General features: G+C 31.3%; 2 protein-coding genes across 3 annotated transcripts in view; one reads left to right on the top strand and one right to left on the bottom strand.

Annotated features, from left to right (window-relative positions):
* Window positions 1-3,152: 3,152 nt before the first annotated feature.
* On the bottom strand, window positions 3,153-11,409 carry LOC143066776 (tRNA-dihydrouridine(20a/20b) synthase [NAD(P)+]-like). Of its 2 annotated transcripts, none has more exons than XM_076239597.1 (9): window positions 11,343-11,409; window positions 9,570-9,712; window positions 8,840-8,961; window positions 8,179-8,254; window positions 7,446-7,487; window positions 6,732-6,872; window positions 5,882-6,090; window positions 5,379-5,464; window positions 3,153-3,550 (listed from the first exon to the last, which is right to left on the bottom strand). In XM_076239597.1, exons 2-9 carry the CDS (start codon window positions 9,665-9,667, stop codon window positions 3,389-3,391), a joined length of 936 nt encoding a protein of 311 aa, XP_076095712.1. In that variant the 5' UTR covers window positions 9,668-9,712; window positions 11,343-11,409; the 3' UTR covers window positions 3,153-3,388. The 2 variants fall into 2 exon arrangements, with proteins under 2 accessions (XP_076095712.1, XP_076095705.1); XM_076239590.1 differs by having other exon boundaries at window positions 11,328-11,406.
* Window positions 11,410-11,499: 90 nt separating this feature from the next.
* The window catches only part of LOC143066765 (conserved oligomeric Golgi complex subunit 5-like), a 34,735-nt gene continuing 19,831 nt past the window's right edge, over window positions 11,500-26,403 (top strand). The window contains exons 1-5 of the mRNA XM_076239579.1: window positions 11,500-11,636; window positions 14,980-15,119; window positions 15,821-15,878; window positions 16,766-16,820; window positions 18,827-18,896. Of these exons, the coding sequence (XP_076095694.1) occupies window positions 11,600-11,636; window positions 14,980-15,119; window positions 15,821-15,878; window positions 16,766-16,820; window positions 18,827-18,896 (360 nt within the window). The 5' untranslated portion in view covers window positions 11,500-11,599. The remainder of the gene's footprint in view (window positions 11,637-14,979; window positions 15,120-15,820; window positions 15,879-16,765; window positions 16,821-18,826; window positions 18,897-26,403) is intronic.

Here is a 26,403-nt window from a genome sequence, read left to right as displayed (position 1 = left end):
TTTCTTTAAATTCTGCATCTCGGGAAGTCATGGTTTTAATTTCGGAATCAGGACCCCTACGACTACCCCTCAAAGTAGCCTTAGTCTGTCATATCCTACCATTGGCATGTTTGTAAGGCCCTCAAAAGAAAGAACACTGATGGATTGTCATAGAAGCATATTTTATTAGACTAATAGTGGACTATATATAAGCAGTTACATTTATTTCATGTTTGAAGTGGTGCAAATTTTTAATTTAATTTGACTTTTACCAAAAGATGCATTGTAGCAAAGGAGAAAAATAATTGTGGTCTGAAGCCAGAAACACGAAAATAATTGAATTTAACAGAGCGGAAACAAATATCGGACTTTGGAAAAAGGAAGAGGGCTTTTGATACCTTTTATGAAATTCTCCATACATTATATCTTTTACAAAAAAATCATCCTACAACAGTTCACAAGCTGTATATGCCCGCGACTGCGGGTGTGTTTTAGTAATCTTTATCTGAGAACTGGTTGTGGACATGGCTGTTAAGGGTACTCCATTAGTCCCACTGAACTTTTTTATGTCCCTGCCATAGCCAAGGAGGAATTTAGTTTTACTGATTTCCTTTTGTCTTGTCTGTTACACCTCTTCTGAAATTGGTTTCTGTTCTCTTTAGTTAGCTTCCACAAAGTGTTGTGAATGTTATACACAATAATTGTATCACAAAACTCAGATAAATTTGAATTTTGCAGCATCACTGAACGTTCTTAAGATATGCCCCTTTTAATGTATATGCAATTGAAGGCATCATCTGTGCCCCATGGATACATTCCCCATTCATTTATGTAAAAAAAATATTCTCTGGTAAAAAGTCCCCTATCAACAAAGTCTAAGAAGACTTGAGATTTGCTCTGTCAGTCTGTGACCATCTGTTGGTCTGGCAAATAAGTTTTCTTCTTTTTTTCTTTGTTCTTGAAGATAATGAAATGATATTTAGTGTATTGTTTTATGATGACAAGTTACAGATCAAGTTTGAATTTAGTGTGAGTCTGATGATTTTGTGAAGTCACTCATAATTGGTTTTCCACTTTTGTATACGACCGCAAAAAAAATTTGCGATCGTACATTTGTATGACGTTGGCTTCGTCGTCCTTGTCTGAAGACACATTGGTTTTCGCACTATAACTTTAGTAAAAGTAAATAGAAATCTATGAAATTTAAACACAAGGTTTATGACCACAAAAGGAAAGTTGGGATTGATTTTGGGAGTTTTGGTCCCAACAGTTTATGAACTAGGGGCCAAAACAGGGCCCAAATAAGCATTTTTGTCGAGCCTGCAATTCCCGTGAGACAGTTTTCACTTGACCTCGACCTCATTTCATGGATCAATGAAGAAGGTTAAGTTTTGGTGGTCAAGTCCATATCTCAGATACTATAAGCAATAGGTCTTGTATATTCAGTGTATGGAAGGACTGTAAGGACTGTACATGTCCAACTGACAGGTATCATCTGACCTTGACCTCATTTTCATGGTTCAGTGGTTATAGTTAAGTTTTTGTATTTTGGTCTGCTTTTCTCATACTGTATGCAATAGGTCTACTATATTTTATGTATGGAATGATTGTAAGGTGTACATGTCTAGCTGGCAGGTGTCATCTGACCTTGACCTCATTTTCATGGTTCAGTGGTCAAAGTTGAGTTTTTGGTCTTTTTTTTAATACTGTAGGCAATAGGTCAACTATATTTGGTGTATGGAAATATTTTATGACCTTTATGTCAGTTGCGCAGGTTTTATTTGACCTTGACCTCATTTTCACGGTTCACTGCTCAGTGTTTAGTTTTTGTGTTTTGGTCTGTTTTTCTTAAACTATAAGCAATAGATCAACTATATTTCTTGTATGGAAGAATTGTTAGCTGTACATGCCGGCCTGGCTTGGTTCATTTGACCGTCACCTCATTTTCATGGTTCATTGGTCAATGTATAGTTTTCTTGTTTAATGTTTAGTTTATGTGACAGTAGTAATAAAGCTTTATATTTAGGACTATCAATATAATAACAATGATTATTATTAAAGAAGGCGAGACATTTCAGCGTGTGCACTCTTGTTCATAACTGTTTTAGAATGGGAAACTTAAAACTGGACACCGTCGGTTTTCCTGTTTGAATGGTTTTAATTGTTGTTTGGATGGAGAGTTGTCTCATTGGCACTCACACCACATCTTCCTATATCTATATAATATATCGGCACTGGTCTATTGTTAAAAACTTGATGACTTGCAGATGTCTATTGGTTATTTGTGTCTTTGGATTGCTGTCTCATTGTTGTATGGCCCAAATCTTGTTTTATTAATATTCTTAAATTGAATGAAATAAGATTTAGTGAAAAAGCTTGCATACCCGATGCCACACTGCCACACGTATAAAGAGGAATAACTTATAGTAAACTGATAGCATATTTTTTTCTGTTTCATAAGGTATGATTCATTTCCATGATGAATAAAGACCGCGATATCCTTATTCACAATCTGTATGTAGTATAAATGACCATGACCGTAGACTATAAAGTGATTTTAAAATCAATAGGTTTCTTCCTCTCATCTTGTGCCACAAATTATTCAAGAAAAGTTGCAGTTCCATTTAGTATCTCCTTGGCATTCCAAAATCACTTTCCTGCACAAATTATGGGATAACCTTGACCGTTAAAGAATTGAAGTATTCAGTTAAAAGGAAGTTGATAAGCATGAATTTAATAACAATCTCACAGTACTGCATGCTCAACTTAAGGTCAATTCCTAATTTCAGAAAGCCTTATATGTAGTTCTCCAATAATTTCTAACATGTACAATATAAAATATTTAGATAAATGGAATTTGATGACCAATGAATCTAAAATGAATGGCACAGTAGAAATACTTGCATAAAGCTTGATAGCAAATTCCAAGAACTGACTTCAGTCCTGAGAAAAATTTGACCAAAATATTATTGGGAGATGCAGACAAAAGGCTGAACAGCAGGTCTAGTCCTCAGATACTAAGCAATAGTGCCACTGTATTTGGTGTATGGAAGATTGTAAGGTGTACATGGGCTGTCTGTCTGGTAGGGTTCATATGACAGTGAAATAAAATATCAACATCAATTTATCATCAAGTTTTGTCAAGCCTTAGATGAAAGATTTTAATTACCAGGTATATTTAATGCTTTTATTTTCATACATTGAAGACTTTTTTTTTTACATTGCTATTAAAAAGACAGCATTCCATTTATGGTTCACATGGCTGTCTGTTTCAGATATTATTCTTTCACTTATTCATTAATTCGTCTATGAAATTCTCTCCATCTCAGAAATCTTGTTGGACATTTCTTCAGCCAGTTATATATTTCGGCCTGAAAAACTGTAACCCAACTATTAATTGGATGCGACATCAGATGCCAAGATGTTCTTTCAAATAATCCATTACAGCAGAAGAGCTAACCAGTGCATTAAAAATTCTTCTCTCTGCCCTCGGTAGCACCCTCTCTAACATATAGATTAAATGATTGTGAAAACAGCGGTAATGTGTACCAAGAGATGTTGATATGTCCAGCTGAAATAAGATAAAGAGACCTGTTGAATATGTTATATGAGTAAGTACTAAATATCACAATATTATGGTACTATATTGGAAATTAAATAAAGGTAGCAATACACAGTTAGGAAAAAAACTTAAAATTGACACTCATAATTTTAAAACACCCTCTTTCCCCTCCTTTCTCACAAATAAGGCTTAATATTTGTGTTATGCATGTATATATTTATAGAAAGAGAATCTTCCATAGATTTGATTTCTAATGGTTGTAATGGTGAACTATAACCCCTTTGGGTGTAACCATGGCAACAATCTGCATTTCTTTGATACAAAATATAGCAAAAAAGGGGGGTGGACATGTAACAAAAGTCTCCAAAATTTGGTCCAAAGGAAAATTTCAATCAATTACAGTGATACCTTTCCTGAAACCATAGGTTTATATCCATCAAGTGGTCCAAAAAAACCATATGCATTTCTGCTCGTTTTTCCATAAAATTGAATTGAAAAGATCAGGCGCAAAATCTCTGTTGATAAACACTACAATAATTTATGAACCTATGGGGGTACAGATAGGAAAATATGGACTGTCAAACAGATAAATGGCCTATAAAACATGCTAAAAACAATCTAAATGTTCATATAAACCCACTAAGAAGGCTATATTATTATTCAATTATCTAAAAATCAATTTTATTGTACAAAAAATTTCATATATAAAAAAATCACCATGGCCATAATGTGAACTAAACTTCTAACTGTGTATTGCTACAAAAGTACAAGATAGGTTTTCATCAGACCTTTCAAACTGGTACATGTTTTTAACATTGTCATATTAGTAGGAGGTTTGGCTAGCCATAAAATCTGGTTTAACCCACCATTTAAAAAAAAAAAATGTCTTGTACCAAGTCAGGATATTGGCAGTTGTTATCAAAAAGTGTGTTTCTATGCATGTTGGCTTTTGTTTTGTTACAGTTCAGAGTTTCTGTTGTTCTGTTGTTTTCTTTTTGTAGTTGATTTGTTTCCCTCGCTTTTGGTTTGTGACCCGAATTTGTTAACACTTAATCAATTTATGACTATTGAACAGCGATATTCTACTGTTGCCTTTATTTATCTAAAAACAAGAATGTGTCCAAAGTACACGGATGCCCCACTCGCACTATCCTTTTCCATGTTCCATGGACCGTGAAATTGGGTAATTATCTAATTTGGCATTAAAATTAGAAAGATCATCTCATAAGCAACAAGTGTACTAAGTTATAAGTTGATTGGACTTCAGCTTCATCAAAAACTACCTTGACCAAAAACTTTAACCTGAAACTCCCACTTTCATTTTCTATGTTCAGTGGACCGTGAAATTGGGGTCGAAAGTCTAATTTGGCTTTAAAATTAGAAAGATCATCTCATAAGCAACAAGTGTACTAAGTTTCAAGTTGATTGGACTTCAGCTTCATCAAAAAAAAACTACCTTGACCAAAAACTTTAACCTGAACGGACGAACGGAACCACAGACGGACGGACGGACGAACGGAGCCACAAACCAGAAAACATAATGCCCCTCTACTATCGTAGGTGGGGCATAAAAATTCAACTATTACTGACCAAGAAGTTTAATCAGAATTGTGATGAGTAGTTTGGACAAAGCCTTTGGTCCTGAAGTTTGACGTATATTGCTGAAGTTGTTCACTATAGATTTGGATAAAAGAGGTGTTAATAATAGATAGTGTTGACATGTCTTCTGCATGGTCTTGTTATGAAAATAAAAAGTGCTTTAGATATAAAATTTAATCAATGACGAAGGCAGAAATGTCACTGTTTTCTTACATACAGCAAAACAAATATTATTTACCCATTTCTGAACACAGTCTAATGGAGTGTTATCATAGCCAGAATACATGGCTGGGTTTTGTAATATACCTCGAGCTGCCATCACACCTAAAATCAAATTATTTGATTCAGTTAAAGCTCAATTATGAAACTGCAACAATTCTATTATCTACATTAAAGAGTGGCCCATCAATAGAATAGAATAACATTTTAAAATTTAATAGAAAGTTGTCTACTGTGTTAAATAAGAATAGGTACTTACTGTCACTAAACATGCAACAGTTTTCTATTTGTAAAAAGAAAAATTAATATAGAGCCTGTTGCTAAGGTTCAATTAAATAAAAAGTTTAAAATTTAAACACTTTCAGATTTGAAATGCATTTCTTAATTCAAATTATAATCAAAGCTTGTAGACCAGCTATTGTCTTTCAGAAATGATAAATTGTTTATGGTCCTTTGCATTCATTAACTATGTATAATTTCAAAACTATAACAAAAAATCCACTTTTTCTCTAATGTGATTACCATTGACCCCTGTAAGTTCTGTAATTCTTTGAACATCTTCTAATGAATTAATATCACCATTAGCTATAACTGGACACTGTAAACTGTCTTTAATTGTTTTAATAGCTTCAAAGTTCACTGGTTGTCCTCGTTGTTCTTTGGTCCTCCCATGAACTGTTATCCAGGAAACACCAGCTTTTTCAGCTTTCTGACACATATCAACGGTTTCCCTGAGAAAATATAACATTCATCTTTAAAAGCAATATAAATATACTGGACATATAGAAATATAAAATGCTTCAACATGTAAAATGATAAGATTTAAGTAAGATTGTTCATTTACCAAGTTTTATCTCATCCATTTTTTCAGGAATAAGTTTTGTTTTTATCCTAGTAAGATTGATATACTGGTATATAGTTTTCCAAACTTAATCATTAGTTTCACACTTATAAAAAGATAGTCTTTAGACATCATAAATTTCATAATTTGCTTATATGGTGTAGATTATTTATACATGTGTCTAAGAAGATTTGCAGTCTAAATTTGATATCAATTTTGATTTTATACAGCTTAATTTTCTGGTTGTGTCCACTTACCTGGCAAAAATATGTCATATTGGTAAATGCTTCACCTTTTTCATGATAATTTTTTGTAGGGGTATCAGTTAAGGGGGAAACTGCCATAAGAAACTGGCAGTTTTGATGGTTCAAAGATAAAAATTCAGAGCACTATCATCCAAGTCACATATTCCATATCTACCATGTACTGCAGTTTTTAAGATATAATTGAAAAAAAATTTGAATTTTACTCCTTAAATCTTTTACTAGTAGGACTGACAATATTTATGAACAAAATGATAATATACGAAACCTGATGTCATTATGTATCCTAATCTTGATGGAAACAGTAAAATCTTCATTGCTGACCCTTGACTTGGCCTGATTAACCATATCTTTCACTAACTCTGGTTTCTTTATTAGACAGGCACCATATCCTTCTGCCATTGCCCATCTACAAATAATTGGTGTGTTGTATATTTTTTAAAAGCCTTCAGAACCCCCTCCCCCCAAAAAACATACTGTAGATTCAATATTATTTGTGTGCTACCAATTTTTGTGGAATTTGTAAGTTCAGACAAAACAAACATTTAAATGCTCATCAAAGTACAAATTTTATATCAACATTTATTGTATGCAGACTTATGTTAAACAAAGTAATCAAATTTCCACAAAAATACAAATTTTCTTCAATTCATGAAAAAAGAATCCAGTAAAAAGACAATTGACTTATTACATTCAAAGCTCTATTAAAACAATAAACTGAGAACAATTATTATGAACATATACACACAAATACACAAACTAAACTGGTTACAGGTTTAAATTTCAAAATCATAAGATAGATTCTTTTTCACAAGTGAAAAGTTTTGTTACAAAGTCTAGTTTTAAAGGATTTGTTTGTATTATCTATGTTATCTGGTGACATATAGTTGCTTTCATCTAGTATGTCTTTTGGTCTTTAGTTGATCATAGTTGTCTTATTGGCGCAATCATACAACATCTTTTTTTGTTTATACTCACATACCTTTGAGGACATCCACAGTTCAGATCAACACCATCAGAGTAACTAGAAAAAAATATGAAAATGATAATATTTGTTTACTATGCTTTACTGATGTTACAACATACATGTATGTCACATTATGTACAAAATTTACTTACTTTTATTTACTTGATTAGTGATTATTGTAAGAATCAAGCAGATACAAAAAAAATCTTTGAATTGTTCTTTTGTGAAATAACTTAAAATAATCTCCTTAGCCACTGAATGTACATGTACAGTATTTATTTTTAATACATGCAGTTGATTGTATCAATTATGCTTCCAGTACAAATAAAATGAATGGTTTTTTTTAACAGAGAGTTTGTCTGTTTTTAAGAGTGAAGATATTCTAGTTAATTCAGAATGTAAAATAGCAAAGCTTGACAAGTGAAAACAACTAGATATTGATTATAATAATTCCTAAATATGTTTTTGTGATAATTGTCCAATCAAAATTGTCCCAATAAGAAATACTTTATGTTGCTTAATATGGTTAGTGATGGATAATTTTGCCTAACACTATCAAACATGCACAACTATTGCATTTTGAACAATTTGCCTTAAGCATTTTTTTTAAGAAAGTTGAAACATTCAAATATGGCAAATGTTGTACATTAAACTTGATTTGATAAAAAAACAAAAAAAAAACAAAAAACAATGCTAAAATATTTGTTGAATTTAACTGTTTAAAAGAGGAGAAAAATAATCATCTTACGGTACAACAATTTCAGCAGCATCTGCAAATTCTTTTCCATTTTTAGCAGCAAACTGTACAATCAAAGGACGATCTTCTGCAAAAATTAAAAAAAGAACATGCATGACTTACTTCCAGTACATAGAATTTTGATTCATGTGATAACATAGCAACCTATTTTAACAATGAATGACAAAGTTTAATATAAAAAAAAACAAAGTTTGAATCACACCATCAGAGCAATAAAATGAAGTAAAACATATTCCAACCTGCAAGAAAAATGTTAACCAAAAGCATTTAAATGTTGACATGGTTGATGTCACTGTATTTTTTTCCCTGCTAAAATAAAATAGAATAATGTGCATTCCATATTTTTCAAAGTTACCCCCTCCCTTATTACTTTATAAAAAATATGAAATCCTTCAAAAATATTCCACCTTTGTACAAATATTGTAAACATATAAGATAAAATCATATAAATTTGTTCATCAGAATGAAATTTTTATTATTAAATTGCATAGCTGCATCAAAAATTAGTTGAATTAAAAATCTTGACCTACCGGTATTGAGTTCAGTTATATAACTGTCTAAATGGTGGAAGACTCCCAAACCACATTAAATTAATATATAGAATTTTTATTTACTAGTAAACATAACGAAATAAAATAAAAAGAATTCAAACCTTTACAAGTTGTGAAGTCGCTGTCTCTGGCCTTTAGTGACTTGATAAATGAATCAGATATGATCATTGGGGTGAAGGCAAGGTCACATTCATACTGTCTCACAAGCTTCCTGAATGCAAGCCTACAATGTATATAATAAGTCATTTTTTGTTGTAATAATTCATGTTACAAATATTCAGAAGTCTTAAAGTTGAATTAATTTAAGCATATTAATTTGCTCTGTAACTAAATATTCATGATTAAATTTGAGTATGCCAGGCTATGCCTCAAGAACATCCAAATGTCTGCAAACAGACATACAAAATACTGACAGCCAATGACAAAAAAGTATAAAGTCTAAAAATATCAACCAATTATAAATGTTTATCAACTAGAAAAGGTATTTTAGGGGACAACCATTTGATATTTGATAGGGAGAGGGGCAGGAAGACTGTTTTCTGATTGACTTTTCATTTTCTGTGTTGCTATGCATTTTAAATATTTTGTATAGCTTTGCCACTCAAAAAATTTGTTCATACTTTAGAACACAATTGATTCCGGCATTAAGTGTTGAAGAATTGAATATTCATGTTTATTCTGTCTTATGCAAAGTTATTTATGTTTTTAGCTCTTACAAAGACAGGATATTCATCTTAAAAATCATTATTATGCTTTACCAGTGAGTGTATACTACACATTAAAAATGTTTCAAAAACCCTTGCTTTTAAATAACAACTAAATGTAACCTACTTGGAGTATCTAACCATAGGAGCACATATCTTGACAACTTTCTTTTCTTTGAACAATTCTAGAGGTGTTGTATAGTTGAAATCCTTAATTTCATTCATTTCATGTTTGTCAAACTGGATCACAGAACATCAGTATTCATGAGTCTATAAAAGAATGTATTGCAGTTGAATAAATATATAAAAAAAGAAGATGTGGTATGATTGCCAATGAGACAACTATCCACGAAAGACCAAAATGACACAGACATTAACAACTATAGGTCACTGTACGGCCTTCAACAATGAGCAAAGTCCATACCGCATAGTCAGCTATAAAAGGCCCCGATAAGACAATGTAAAACAATTCAAACGAGAAAACTAACGGCCTTATTTATATATAAAAAAAAAAAAAAAATGATATGCATATTTTTTTACTTTTTAGAAATTTACATTTTTGAATTTTGCAAAAACTAAAAAAAATAGTCTATCCAATCTTTATAACAATTACATACAGAGCTTGTTATGCTGATCATTGTTGAAATTTACAATATCAAGATTCTGTACTTTTGTAATGTAATAGTACTAATATATATCCAAAATTTACATTTTAGGGCATTTAAGTTGTCATATTTTCAATTTGTCATAATAGATGAAACTTTTCCTATTGATTATCTAGCGCTATTAATTTCAAAATAATCATATCAATAGCCAAAAACTGTGAAATTTGATTAAAATTAACATTTCAGGTGCATAAATGATACATTTAATAATATTAGCCAAAAATGCAGTTTTAATATGTTCTATTTTTAACAACAGCTGTCATGTTTGTTGAAGATAATAATCGAAAAAAAAATCTAACGTAACTACGATTTGAGGCACATGGTTTGTGAATAGAAACTGTCTGATACCAGGGTACCCTTCTCATCTTTTATGGCACATGTGACTCATGTGAGGCAGAGGTACTATCATTTTTCTCGAAAAAAGCACTTTGAGTGCATGAAATTGAAAGTGTTGTTTTCAATTTTTTTGCAGCACATTTATAGTTAGGAGCCTCAGATCTAATTTAAGACAATATTTTAGTCATGTACATGTACATGAAACAACTTTGTTAACATTAGTTTTCCTTAAATAACACAAAGACTTGTAAGATTATGTCATATAAATCAAAAGATTAGAGTAAATTAATTCATCCAAGTTGTAGATAGTTTGCATTTTTTTTTAAATAAGTCTGACCAGAACCAGGGTCGCAATTCTGGGCATTTTAAAATAGGAAAAATCTGTAGCTCAGCCTCTATGGTCCACAAAGGAAGCAGGACAAATTGCCCCACTTTAAAAAAAAAAAAACCCACTTAATGGAAAACGATAAAATCTAGATTAATATATAATTAAAAGTGGGACGATTTGCCATGGATTTGTCTGTAGTAAAAAAATAACATAAGGACCTAAGAGCTATGGTTTCGCAGCTAACCAAATTGATGCTAATGAAAATTGACTTTTGACGAGTGACGATAAAGGGCATTCCAATGTGCAACTTTCCAAAATATTTATCATGTTGAATGTGGGCAGTATTTGGAAGAAGAAGAAGATCCCCCATAAATGTACACTAATGCATATGGTCTTGTATATTGAGTTATTATGGGTAACTTGGTCCTTGCTTCCATCCTGAAAAAAGGGGGGGGTGGCTTTTTATAAACTGAAAAAAATGTTTCAAATATTAGTAAACCAAAAAAATTTTGGGTCTTGTGGTTATTTTTCTGTAAAATTCATTTATGATGTTTACACTTGACGTTCTCACAATTCGATCTAGTCAATCAAAAATTTCGGTCTCGCATGTGTTTGTTTACAAAATATTATTTTTGTCCTATATATTGTTTCGGATAAAATTTTAAAGATGTTGAAGTCAGTTCTCACCGTACCAGATACATATAATACTATCATCATAAAAAAAGTTTCAAATATGATGTAATTTGATAGAATTTTGGACCAACTTGTACAGAGATTTTAGATATTGGATCACAGTTTCGTATTCCAACTCACACCGGAAATAGAAGTATGGACGACTTTCTGCTAGAAAATCTTGGTTCAGATGGTAATTTTGCAAAATTATATCATTTGGTTATGAAGATTTACCCAAAAGTCATATAAGTTAGGATAAAAATTTATTTTTTTCAAAATAAAACAGTAAAGAGCATAATCATTAGAGGCAATTACTTTTAGAATTGAGATATGTGCTAGAATTTTGAATTGTCTCCCCTACAATTGTTGATAACTTAATGTGTTTTCATCAGCCCCCTTTCCTAACCAGGTCATTGTGTTTTTGTTGTTCTTACCCATGTTGATTTGACCCCAGTTGTTTATACACCTTATTGTTATGTTGGGGTCTCACTAATTAGCGACAACAAGCGTCAAGAAGCGACAACAAGCGTCAAGAAGCGACAACAAGAATTATTTTAGCGACAACAAGCGGCAAGAAGACTATTTAGCGACAAGAAAACATTTTTTTTTATTAGATATAAAGAAATTTGTATTTAATGGTTTTTTTTTTAATATACGAGCAGATATGTCTAATTAAAATGTTTTATTATATAGATAGACAAAGAAATGGAACATTTGTGAGGAAGAAAGAGATTGTAAAGTTTATATTAGTATATTGGTAGATGAAGAAATTTAACATTTGTGAAGAAGAAAGAGATTGAGCTTCTTTTTTTTCATTTTTAATTATGAAGAATATGTATAAGATAATGTATGTATCTGTTTTCATCAAAGTCAAAGTATGAATAAACGAATGGAGATATATGGAGCGGGCATAATGGAATATAATATTTTGATTTATTTGCTTAATACTATGCTCTTAGTGTACTCTTGTTATGTCAATTCGATGCTTTATTTATAGAACTCTCAGCCACGCTTTGTCCCCTGTTTTATTGCTACAATAACATCCAATTAACACCTTCAACTTTGTACACGCGTCGGACTATGCAATTACACGCGCCAGAATATACAATCATTGTAAATAATGAACACCTGTTGAAAACTCAAGATTGTCATTAATTTCCTTTCATCTTCAATCAATATGCATAAACATGATAAATATCGTTTAATGAGGCAATAAACAAATAAAAAGATGAAAACATTCACATTTCAATTTTCTTTTCCTCCTGTTTGATTTCAGTTCTTTGTATTTCACAATTTGTGTCAATATTTTCAGGACAATGATGCACAAATAATTCATTTTGCGAGCTTAATATATATTGCACGAAAAGAGTTTTAAAAAACAAATTATAAGATAAATAATATGTTCTAAAACACAAGGAAAAGTAATCTCATAATACAATAATTAAACGTAATACTGACTGTTATTCATAATAGATGATAAAATATTATGTAAATAATGTTTCATTTTTTTCTATCAATTTTAACTTTCTTGTCGCTAAAATTATTTTCTTTTGCATATTCTTTTAATATTTATTGCAATAATTAATTTTAATTAAAAAAAAAATGTTTTCTTGTCGCTAAATAGTTTCTTGTCGCTTGTTGTCGCTAAAATAATTCTTGTTGTTGCTTCTTGTCGCTTGTTGACGCTTGTTGTCGCTAAAATTCTTGTTGTCGCTAATTAGTGAGACCGTTATGTTGGAATCGGCACGGGTTGACGTGAAAAATGATCTGCGCTGCTTGCACAGCAGTCCAAATAATTATGACGTTTTGAAAGGCTATGATATTTTTTTCTTTGACGCCTTACATCGATGCAAAAATTGAAATAGCCTTCCAAGACGTCATGATTATTTGGACTACTTGCACAGGCACTTGGCTGCATAAACTATATTATCAGTAATAGACTCATACTTTATCATCAGTATGCTGATTGAGTGCTGAATTATAAAGAAGAAGACATATTGACTATTGTCATATTGACATCATACAACAATTACTTTTCCATTGTGATGTCAAATATTTTGTATTATAACGTCAATATTTTAAAAGAACCTTTGTGATGTCCAGTAATGGTGGACAAATAATGATAAGGTGTATGTGTGAGCCAAAATTTGTTCCTGTGTAAAAAGTTCCAGTGGAACTAATATCACAGGAAATACAATGTATGTTCTCAGAGAACTTTTTTCACAGATGATTTCTATATAATTTGTTCCATCCCTAGAAAATAAGTTTCACACTTTACCTGGTGAAATAAGTTCTGGGTTGGTGAAATTTGTTCCTTACCTAGTGAAATAAGTTTCAGGTTTATGAGATTTGTTCCTTACCTGGTAAATAAGTTCTGGGTTTGTGAGATTTGTTCCTCACCTGGTGAAATAAGTTACTTGTCTGTGAAATATGTTCCACTGATTAAACAAGTTATCTTGTATACTGAGCATTTGTCATCAGTGTGTTTAAAGTTATGATTTGTGTGCATTATAAAATTAAGTATTATATTAATAATATATTAAGTAAAAAGTGTAAATCATCCATTTCAGATCCTGTGGAGTATAGCAAATATTTAATTATATACTCTGTAAAAAAAATATCAAAATGACACTTTTGAGCCATCATTCAGAAAAAAGTATAGTTAAAGATGAACATATGTACTTATTTGAAAAGGACACAATGATTGATCAACTAAATCAAAAGACATGTAGAAACAAAAGACACACTCTTTTGAAACTACATCATGTATGTCATGACCTCAATACATGTATGACTAGCACACACAGTCATGACAGTTAAACGAAGCCAAGGAGGAATACTTCATAAAACATAAATAAAAATTATGGTACATTACAATGGCTTCTATTTCTTATCTTTATCCTATAGTTACAGTCAGGCCTTCAATTGTAAATATATCCCATGCTAGAACACCTAGTGTAGCATTTATCTTGCATTATAATTTCAGTGTAACAAGAAAATGTTTTGGTGTGCAATATGTTGCAAAGGTACTTACTTTCTGTGAAAATATGTTTGAGTAGAACTTATTAATTGATTTCTATGAAATATGTACATATCTATGTTTGTTTGAAACTTACATCCCAGAAACTTTGTTAACTAATTCAAAACTCTAAATACATTAATTGGAACAAAATTCATGGAGCTATGATTTTTGTTCCAGAACTTATTTCACATTTGGTCATAGAATTAGTTCCGGAACAAATGTTACAGTGCTGGAACATATTTTCTGTGAAATAAGTTCCGGTTGAACATATTTCCTATGAAATTTGTTCCGGCGGAACAAATGTCACGCCTGAACAAATTTTTTGTTACATATGCCCTGTTCTAAAAGGGGGTTGCTACCTCGACAGTTTCACACCCCTTTAGTGCGACAGAAATGTAACAATTTAACTTATAAAGATGTGTACATTATAAAATATATGGATTTAACAGTTTTGTGAAAAAGGGTATAACATTTAAAATAATGTTTTTTACTATGTCCAATTGCATCTTTTCAGAGGAATTTAAGTTATTTTTGGATGAAAGTTTTGATGTCAAGGCCCATGCAAACAAGGCTATACAAGGAAAAGCAATATCAGAACAATTATCAAAGTTAGCAGAAGGTATATCTTTGCTGGACAAACAAATACACTCCCAGGTTAGTAAAGCCACAGTGATAGAAGTAGAAAAACAGGGAGACCAGTCAGAATATTCTGGATAACAACCACAGAGATCAGCTAAATTACCATGATTACTGATGAGTGTTAATTGGAAATGAAAAACAAACTGAAATTTTTATAACCTTTGAAGTGAATTGGATATTGCTAGGACCTTGTTTAACTAACCATTCATTCATACTTATCCAATTCCGTTAATGGCTGTTATTTATACACAATTTTTTCAAATTCAGAATACATATTGAATACAGACTTTGACGATTTGCAAATCAGAATTTTAAGACAAGTATGCTCTTTCTGCTTTAATAAAAACATTTTTATTAAGAAGTTAATTCACAAATAAAGTGGCATAATTTAATATCAAAAGACATAATGCAGTCAATGATAGTGATCACATTATAGTGTATTATTAAACACTTTAAAGTATTTTGATATTAGAATTGCCTTCAATTTACAAAAAGACCAAATGTAGCCAATTATGTTATACGTATACACATGTATCTGAATTAACAGAACTTTTTTGGCATTCTATGTGAACTCATGTTACACATACATGTACAATCACAACATTTACATTTACATATACTATCTTCAGTATCATCTACATTACACATTATATATAATGGTTTCTTGAACTTCATATGTAAGCAGTTCTTATATATCTTGACTATTTGTTTTGTAGATTGTTGCACATCATGATGACCTGTTATCACAAGCCACTGGAGTTGAGACTTTGGAAGGTAATGCTGTTTTCAATGTGGAAATCAAAACATCAAAATCTACTATGTTATACTGTGAATTCATTTATTTTTTGTGGGTACCAATTTTATGTGGATTGAGGAAAACTTTATTTGTTGTTTTTGAAAAGTCTGCATATATACCTTTTGAAAATTTATAATTCTTTGAACATTTAAATTTGTGTACCTCTGTACCAAAGAAACCAATGAAGATTTAGTATCCAAAGAATATTACTGATTCCACAGTATAACATGGATGTCAGTTAGAAACAGGAGTTGAAACTTTTTTGAATGTCACTTATCTGAGCTCGTAAAATTGATTATTCATAATTGTAACTTGCTTCATCAGTTGACATTGTAAAATCTTCAGATACACTACCGCAAATTCAATCCTTTTGCATGATAAAGGAAGTAATTGTTTAGCTTTAAAAAGTCATAAAACCCCAATTAGATTATAATCTGTGTTTTTAATACTTTAAGAGCATTACTGCATGGCAAAACAGAAAAATCTTTCATTGAACATTATTTATTTATTACTACAATGTAATTAAAAACACTAAATTATGTTTTGAGGTTTTCAATTTGGCAAATTTTAATAATTAAAGACAATAACTGCAGACATTAGCTAATGGCAATGAAAATGAATAGATATCATGGATATTGCATCTTAAATGTTTTATTCCCCTATATGTATTGATTGCCCTGTTGATGTTGCAAGTTCTCTTATAACTAGATTGATATCCCTTTTACAACTTTTTAAAGTGCATTGTCTTAACTTACTGGATTTGATTTTGTTCTCAGATTTAAAATGTTAATTGATTCTTATTTTGATCTTGATAATTATTTTTTTGGGAAAAAACCTTTGCAATGTACTGGATTTTTTATTGTAGGTGTTCTTCAGATGATGCAGACCAGAATTCAGTCCCTACTAGCAGCCATGGACAGGTACACAATCATTTAGCTGTATTTATAAAGGAGTAGGTTCAGTAAGACCCCTTTTTGGCCCCAAAATATAGGAGTTTTACAAAATTGTGAAAATGTAATCTTTAAGCTATGTTTTGGAAAGTAAACTGCTTCTGATACATAAATATGAACTGTTTTTGACAATACAATGCACAGATGTTGCGTACTAGCATCATTTAAAAGTCATGCTAAATTACTGAAATCTTCAAAACTTTAGCATTTTGGTTAATTTTTAGACGGATTCTGACCGTCTAAAATTAAAGTGGCCGCCATTCGTGTTCATTCATAATATTGAAATGTAAGTTGTATATGATGATAATACAAATATAAAGGTTGATTTTCTTACCCCAGGAGTAGATTACCTTAGCCGTATTTGGCACAACTTTTTGGAATTTTGGGTCCTCAATGCTCTTCAACTTTGTATTTATTTGGCTTTTAGAACTATTTTGATCTGAGCGTCACTGATGAGTCTTATGTAGACGAAACGCGCGTCTGGTGTATAAAATTATAATCCTGGTACTTTTGATAACTATTTACACCACTGGGTCGATGCCACTGCTGGTGGACGTTTCGTCCCCGAGGGTATCACCAGCCCAGTAGTCAGCACTTTGGTGTTGACATGAATATCAATTATATGGTCATTTTTATAAATTTTCTGTTTACAAAACTTTGAATTTTTCGAAAAACTAAGGATTTTCTTACCCCAGGAGTAGATTAACTTAGCCGTATTTGGCACAACTTTTTGGAATTTTGGGTCCTCAATGCTCTTCAACTTTGTATTTATTTGGCTTTTAGAACTATTTTGATCTGAGCGTCACTGATGAGTCTTATGTAGACGAAACGCGCGTCTGGCGTATAAAATTATAATCCTGGTACTTTTGATAACTATTTACACCACTGGGTCGATGCCACTGCTGGTGGACGTTTCGTCCCCGAGGGTATCACCAGCCCAGTAGTCAGCACTTCGGTGTTGACATGAATATCAATTATATGGTCATTTTTATAAATTTTCTGTTTACAAAACTTTGAATTTTTCGAAAAACTAAGGATTTTCTTACCCCAGGAGTAGATTACCTTAGCCGTATTTGGCACAACTTTTTGGAATTTTGGGTCCTCAATGCTCTTCAACTTTGTATTTATTTGGCTTTTAGAACTATTTTGATCTGAGCGTCACTGATGAGTCTTATGTAGACGAAACGCGCGTCTGGCGTATAAAATTATAATCCTGGTACTTTTGATAACTTTTGAGGATGAACACGGATGCAGCCACTTATATTTTGGACAAAAACCATCTGAAAAGTGACGTTTTTTGGCATATTTGATAGATTTTTCATATTTAAGCTTGAATCAGAGCGTTTTTAATGACTAAATCAGTTAAAATCTTTCACTAAAACTAATCTAATCAATTTAAATAGACACTTACGTGTTTAAAAAGTGTCCAAAAACTTTTGTTAGATGAACCTGAAATTTGAGGCCAAAATCGGCCCTTACCAGACCTACTCCTTTTCAAATAAAAGATACATGGTATATATATTTTAATGAGTCAACTACTTAACAACACAAAAACTTAACAAAAACGAGTTCAATATTCAGTCTTCATCAATAAACAAGTGTCCAGTTGTTGTCTACACAATAATTTTTTTCATTTTTGTTTTAGCTCATCACCTATAATCATAAATGTTTATTGGTGGATAACACATCTTCTTTAATAATTGATGAATCCGCCACAAAAAAAGAAAAAAAGTTTCTAACTTCACATTGTTTTTTGTTGCATGTTCAAAATCTTGCAGACTGATTGAATTTGAATTTTTTATATTTCTCTCATATACAATGATTGTATTTTTTTGTGAATTGTTCAATTAACAGGTTGAAATTCATTTTTGTCAAAAATTAACATAATATTTGTTTTAGTTCTGTCTAAAGAAGGAAAAGAATTATTATATAGCATATTAATATTAATTAATTACTTTTATTTGAATATGTTTTAGAATAAGAACTAAAGTTACTGAGCCATTCAACAAAATATCTGCTAGAACTACGCAGTTAAGAAATTTGCAGGTAAAATTGGTTTTGAATATCTTTATTTGTTCTCTTAATTTTTTGAACAGTAAATATTTCTATTTTTTTTTTTTTATAATATCCAAACATATTATGGTATATTCTCTTTGGAAGACCTTGTAATTGTTTATTTTTAAAAGCATTTGCTTTTACTTTGGCCATCAAAACAGAGTGCACACATTTTTCTTTCTGCATGTTCATTCAAGATCGTTAATGGCTAATATTTTTTACTAATTAGATTTTGTTGTTATAAATTAACTAATAGGTGCTCTCTTGCTTTATTGTAATATCAAAATATGTTTGTTGATTTAATCAAGTATTGTATTGGTAAACCTTACTATGTTTGCCTATCTGCAATAAGTCGATTACGATATCTTCACACTGTATTTCATATTGAAACAATTTAAAAGAAATGGTATAGATTTTGAAATTTTCTTCTCCTGTAAGATATGCCGCAAATGCTTTTTCCAGCGCTTTAACACTTTGATTAAAATTTAAAAACATTCCACTGTGTCTAAACCACAGCGGCAAAATTTGATCGGACTCGATGGTATCTAACATCCGGCACAATGACGGAACATCAATAGACAGAAGAAAGATAGGTTTCTCCTTATTTTTTTATTTTTTTAATGATATCGAAGAATATATATACATATACAACTATTTTCTATTGGGATATGCAATATTTTCTACAACCGTTCTATATTAACAAAGAAATAAGTAAAAATGCATGTCAAAATGACGAATTGAGTGAACCTTGCCTTGAAATTGTTTAATTTCTCGTTAAATTGTTCACATTGTATGGAAAGAAAGGTACGGGAAGATAGATATTAACACGGAGATTGCAAAACTAGTCATTATGAGCATCTCAGTTCTTGTATTTCTGTGTATGAAACGAGAAAATGAGTCATGTCAAATAAAAATACACCGGTTTCGTCATTGTTGTTTACTAACAATCACCCGGTTTTGTCTATATATATCACCCGGTTTTTTATATTTTTTTAAAACCAACAATTTATGAAAAGCAACGTTAACACGGATCTGAACATTGTCTTTCGATAGAATTTAAATATATATATTTATTATAAAGTAAACTTGGCGTGTTTACATTTATTTACATAAGTAATTATAGTACTACACATTTTCCTAATGAAAGATGTATCCGTTATTTCACTGATCTTCAAACTAATTTTACCTGGAATATAAATACTCAATAGCAAACACTGACATCTAATTATTTTTTTAACATTAACATTATGATATTTTTTTATATAGGTTTTGAGATACATCGCAATATGTGACCCCCCCCTTTTTTTACAAAAAAACTAAATAACGCTTAATAAACAAAATTTAAAACATCACCAAAAAGTATGCAGAAGTTAAGATTTATATTACTAAGAAGTGTGTAAAGTTTGTTGCAATAATGATAAATCGTTTTGACATATGGCGCGACATGTTAAAAAAAAACCACACTCCTGTTTTACTTACAAAGTTCTGTAACTCAAAAAGATTTCGTTTGATTTTCATTAAAAGGTTTACAGATCGTTTGAACATTTCAAGAAATAACTTTGTTAAGTTTCATTGTTAAGTTTCATGATGTATACAATAATACGTCCTGTCAAAATTTTGACGGGCGTGTAAAAACGCAATGAAATGAAAAAAAAAACTCTTAATTAAAAGTTTTATTAGGATATCGGCCAAGTCGATTTACTTGTATATCTTCTTGACTTCCTAAGTCATTTTTGCTATATGACTTTTATATATGTTTGAAAATAATAGATAGAAACTGATAAAAAGAACTTCAAATTCGTCATTTAAGGGCAATGCAATCACTCCTTTAAGAACTAATGTGAGAATTTTATAGTAAATGGACAAATGGTAGAGCTCAAGATTTTTAAGATAATCATCTGGCCCTCTCGAATTGTCTATATCTACGGCTGTTTTTAAATAATTGACATCATGCACTTGCATGCCCCCCTTTGTTTATTTCTCAGCCATGAAGGCCATCTTGGTTGACAAGCGGGGTCACAGTAAACTTTTTAAAACTAGATACCCTAATTATAACAACTGAAAATTTCAAATTTCACGAACCGGATCGGACATAGCAAACAACTTCACTGGCGTTTTTATTTCTTCAATAAAACAAGAGGCTCTCAAGAGCCTGAATCGCTCACCTTCAATTTTTTTGTTTAAATCATTCATCAATGATTATTTTTGCTTTTCAGTGTGTGCTAAAATATGCCATTCAAACATTCTTTGTATCTGTCATATTTTCTTCACAGGCAAAAATAATGCATTTTACCCCTAGCAACATTGGCTATTTTTCTTGAAGTAAAAGGAAATGAAAGAACATTTAAAATTAATAATAATTAGAGTTATCTCTCTTTGCATATTTTAAGTCAGTGTGTAGAAACCAAAAAAATAACTAAATCTATATAAATTAAGTTAATTATCTCCCTTCAAATATTTCAGACCAAGAATATCTTCCTTTATGCACATTCTCTGGTCATGTACTGGATCTGTGTAAAGTTTAATTAATATTGGTACAGTCATTTAGGAGTTGTGCTTATCTCCCTTGAAAAAAATCTTACCAGAAATATCTTCCTTCATGCACATCTACAGGTTGTGTACAAAAACTGTGTAAAGTTTCATCAATATTGATTAATCTGTTTAGGAGTAGTTGCGCTTACAGACTTGTTGCCATTTATAGCTATATTTAACTAAGTAAAATCAATTATCTCCCTTAAACTAATTCCGACCAGAAATATTTTCCTTCATGCACATCCTCAGGTTGTGTACTACAACTGTGTGAAGTTTCATTAATATTGGTCCATCCATTAAGGAGGAGTTGTGTTTACGAGACATATGGACAGACAGACGGACGGACAGGGTGATTCCTATATACTTCCCCAAAACTTTGTTTTTTGGGGGGTATAAAAAACACAAATTAATACAAGTTACCCTAAGGATTGTTAAGTTTTAAGTTAAAGTGAAATTGGTTCAGTAGTTTAAGAGAAAAAGATTTTTTTAAGTTAGCAAACAATGAAAAATTGTGTAAAATTATCATTAAAGGGCAATAACTCCTTAAGGCGTCAACTGGCATTTTTAGTCATTAAACTTATTTGTGGATCTTACTTTGATAAACATTTTTGTTGTTTACAGTTTATCTCTATCTATAATAATATTCAAGATAATAACCAAAAACTGCAAAATTTGCTTAAAATTACCAATTAAGTGGCAACAACCTCACAATGAGTATCGATTTGTCTGAAAATTTCAGGGCTGATAGATCTTGACCTAATAAACACTTAAACTCCTCAACATATTTGCTCTAAATGCTTTAGTTTTTGAAATACAAGCCAAAAACTGCATTTTAACCTATGTTCTATTTTTAGCCATGGTGGCCATGTTTTTTATAAAACACAAACTTTATACAAGATACCCTTAGAATCATTTAGCATAAGTTTACCTGCAGTTGGTTCAGTACTTTCAGAGAAGAAGATTTTTGAAAGTTAACAAATATGATGAACAAATTGTGTAAAATTGTCTTTAAAGGCCAATAACTCCTTAAGGGGTCAATTTACAATTTTGGTCATTCTATCTTATTTGTAGATCTTACTTAGCTGAAAATTTTTCTCATTTAAACTTTCTTTCTATCTACTATAATTTTAAAGATAATAATTCAAAACCTGTAAAATTTCCTAAAAAAATAACCATATCTGACATTTACCCAACAATAGGTTGTTCAATTAGCCTGAAAATTACATAGCAGATAGATCTTGACCTTTTCATTACTTTGACTCCCTGTCACTTTTGCTCTTACTGATTTAGCTTTTGAGATATAAGCCAAAAACTGCATTTGACCCCTATGTTCTATTTTTAGCAATGGCGACCATGTTTGTTGATAGATCAAAACTTCGAATACAATTTATAAACTAGATACCCTAAGGAACATTCAGTTATAGTTTGGAAGTAGTTGGCCCAGTAGTTTCAGAGGAGAAGATTCTTGAAAAACTGCATTTTACCCTGTGTTCTATTTTTAGCCATGACGGCCATGTTTTTTGACGAAATAGAAAATAAAACACAAACTTTATTTTATACACCCTACTGATCATTCAGTTGCAGTTTGGTTGAATTTGGTTGAGTAGGTTTAGAGGAGAAGATTTTTTAAAGTTAGCAAATATGATGAACAAATTGTGAAAAATTGTCATTAAAGGATTATAACCCCTTAAGGGGTCAATTGACAATTTTGGTCATATTAACTTATTTGTAGATCTTACTTTGCTGATCATTTTTGCTGTTTACAGTTTATCTTTATCTATAATAATATTCAAGATAATGACCAAAAACTGCAAAATTTCCTTAAAATTACCAATTAAGTGGCAGCAACCCAACATTGGGTTGTTTGATTCATCTGAAAATTTCAGGGCTGATAGATCTTGACCTAATGAACATTTTTACCCCCATGTCAGATTTGCTCTAAATGCTTTCGTTTTTGAGATATAAGCCAAAAACTGCATTTGACCCCTATGTTCTATTTTTATACGACCGCAAAATTTGAAAAATTTTTCGTCGTATATTGCTATCACGTTGGCGTCGTCGTCTGCGTCGTCGTCGTCGGCGGCGGCGGCGTCGTCGTCGTCGTCGTCGTCGTCCGAATACTTTTAGTTTTCGCACTCTAACTTTAGTAAAAGTGAATAGAAATCAATGAAATTTTAACACAAGGTTTATGACCACAAAAGGAAGGTTGGGATTGATTTTGGGAGTTTTGGTCCCAACATTTTAGGAATTAGGGGCCAAAAAGGGCCCAAATATGCATTTTCTTGGTTTTCGCACTATAACTTTAGTTTAAGTGAATAGAAATCTATGAAATTTTGACACAAGGTTTATGACCACAAAAGGAAGGTTGGGATTGATTTTGGGAGTTTTGGTTCCAACAGTTTAGGAATGAGGGGCCAAAAAAGGGCCCAAATAAGCATTATTCTTGGTTTTCGCACAATAACTTTAGTATAAGTAAATAGAAATCAATGAAATTTTAACACAAGGTTTATGACCACAAAAGGAAGGTTGGGATTGATTTTTGGAGTTGAGGTCACAACAGTTTATGAATTAGGGGCCAAAAAGGGGCCCAAATAAGCATTATTTTTGGTTTTTGCACCATAACTTTAGTATAAGTAAATAGAAATCTATGAAATTTAAATACAAGGTTTATGACCATAAAAGGAAGGTTGGGTTTGATTTTGGGAGTTTTGGTCCTAACAGTTTAGGAATAAGGGGCCCAAAGGGTCCAAAATTGAACTTTGTGTGATTTCATCAAAAATTGAATAATTGGGTTCTTTGATATGCCGAATCTAACTATGTATGTAGATTCTTAATTTTTGGTCCCGTTTTCAAATTGGTCTACATTAAGGTCCAAAGGGTCCAAAGTTAAACTTAGTTTGATTTTAACAAAAATTGAATCCTTGGGGTTCTTTGATATGCTGAATTTAAAAATGTACTTAGATTTTTAATTATTGGCCTAGTTTTCAAGTTGGTCCAAATGGGGGTCCAAAATTAAACTTTGTTTGATTTCATCAAAAATTGAATAAATGGGTTCTTTGATATGCCACATCTAACTGTGTATGTAGATTCTTAATTTTTGGTCCAGTTTTCAAATTGGTCTACATTAAGGTCCAAAGGGTCCAAAATTAAACTAAGTTTAATTTTAACAAAAATTAAATTCTTGGGCTTATTTGATATGCTTTATCTAAATATGTACTTTGATTTTTGATTATGGGCCCAGTTTTCAAGTTGGTCCAAATCAGGATTCCATATCAAGTATTGTGCAATAGCAAGAAATTTTCAATTGCACAGTATTGCACAATAGCAAGAAATATCTAATTGCACAATATTGTGCAATAGCAATTAATTTTCAATTGGAGTTATCTTTCTTTGTATAGAATAGTAGTTGATAATATATGTTGGAAATTTGCCAGACATGACTATGATGTCATTTTCTATTTTTATTTGCCAATAACTTTATGTAAATAACTTCATTGGAAATTTGCCAATATAAAATGTTGCTGATGAAGCTTTTTTTCCTTATCTTATCTAAAATGTTTTTAGATAATGTATGTTGGACATTTGCCAGACATGACTATGATGTCATTTTCTATTTTTATTTGCCAATAACTTTATGTAAATAACTTCATTGGAAATTTGCCAATATAAAATGTTGCTGATGAAGTTTTTTTTATTGTTTTATACAATAAACAATGTATATTCACTTTTACTACCAACCAATCTTTACCATTCAGTGATAACAAGCACTTTATTTTACATTTTAATATTTTATGATGTATTTAAAAGAGTAGTTATTGTTGCAAACTCCATTAGAAATTTGAATTGATATCAGTTTTGGAGAAAGGGAAACAGGGATGTGAAAAAAAAGGGGGAGGGGGTTTAAATTTTTCTCATTTCAGATTTCATAAATAAAAAGAAAATTTCTTCAAACATTTTTTTGAGAGGATTAATATTCAACAGCATAGTGAATTGCTCAAAGGCAAAAAAAAACTTTTAAGTTCATTAGACCACATTCATTCTGTGTCAGAAACCTATGCTGTGTCAACTATTTAATTTTAGATTTAAAAAGTTTGAAGAAGAAATCTTTAATTGATTTGTAAAATCTTGACATTTGTTTTGTGTAAAAAAAACCCATGTAATGTCAAAAATTTGATCACAATCCAAATTCAGAGCTGTATCACGCTTGAATGTTTTGTCCATACTTGCCCCAACTGTTCAGGGTTCGACCTCTGCGGTCGTATAAAGCTGCGCCCTGCGGAGCACCTGGTTAGCAATGGCTACCATGTTTGTTAATAGATCAAAACTTCGGATACAATTTATAAACTAGATACCCTAAGGAACATTCAGTTAAAGTTTGGAAGTATTTGGCCCAGTAGTTTCAGAGGAGAAGATTCTTGAAATAGTTTACGACGACGACGGACGCCAAGTGATGGCATAAGCTCACTTGGCCCTTCGGGCCAGGTGAGCTAAAAAAATAAGACATATTATTTATATTTAAGTGTACGCACTGACATGTCACAAATGCTTAAATGGTCGCAATTCAATTTATGGTGAAGGTCTGTGGCAGAAGGAAAAATAATATAGAAATGAAGTCAAGGGCAAGGGCAATGGACATATGGCAAATAGGACAAAAAATCGGTAGATCTGTGTTCCATACTTGTATATATTACAGTCAAACCTTCTAACTTTTGACATATGCAGCTTTATACAAATACATGTAGTTCAAAACGCTATGAATTCGAATCACTTAGTGTCACTTGTTTAAAAATATCAATGAGAATGTTTATAATAAACATAATCAGACTCACATAATCCGATTTCGCGGTTGTCCCTGTTTTCTTATTTCTTACAATATTTTAATTCGATATACACTTTATAATATAAGTGGCGAATCTAGAAGACGTATAGATTGCACCCCCCCCCCTTCCCCCCCACCTTTGATGCA

Source organism: Mytilus galloprovincialis, chromosome 1 (assembly GCF_965363235.1).
Source record: "Mytilus galloprovincialis chromosome 1, xbMytGall1.hap1.1, whole genome shotgun sequence".
In the NCBI taxonomy this organism is placed as follows: Eukaryota; Metazoa; Mollusca; class Bivalvia; order Mytilida; family Mytilidae; genus Mytilus; species Mytilus galloprovincialis.
The sequence above is the reverse complement of the archived record's forward strand: the minus strand, read 5'-3'. Positions and strand labels throughout refer to the sequence as shown.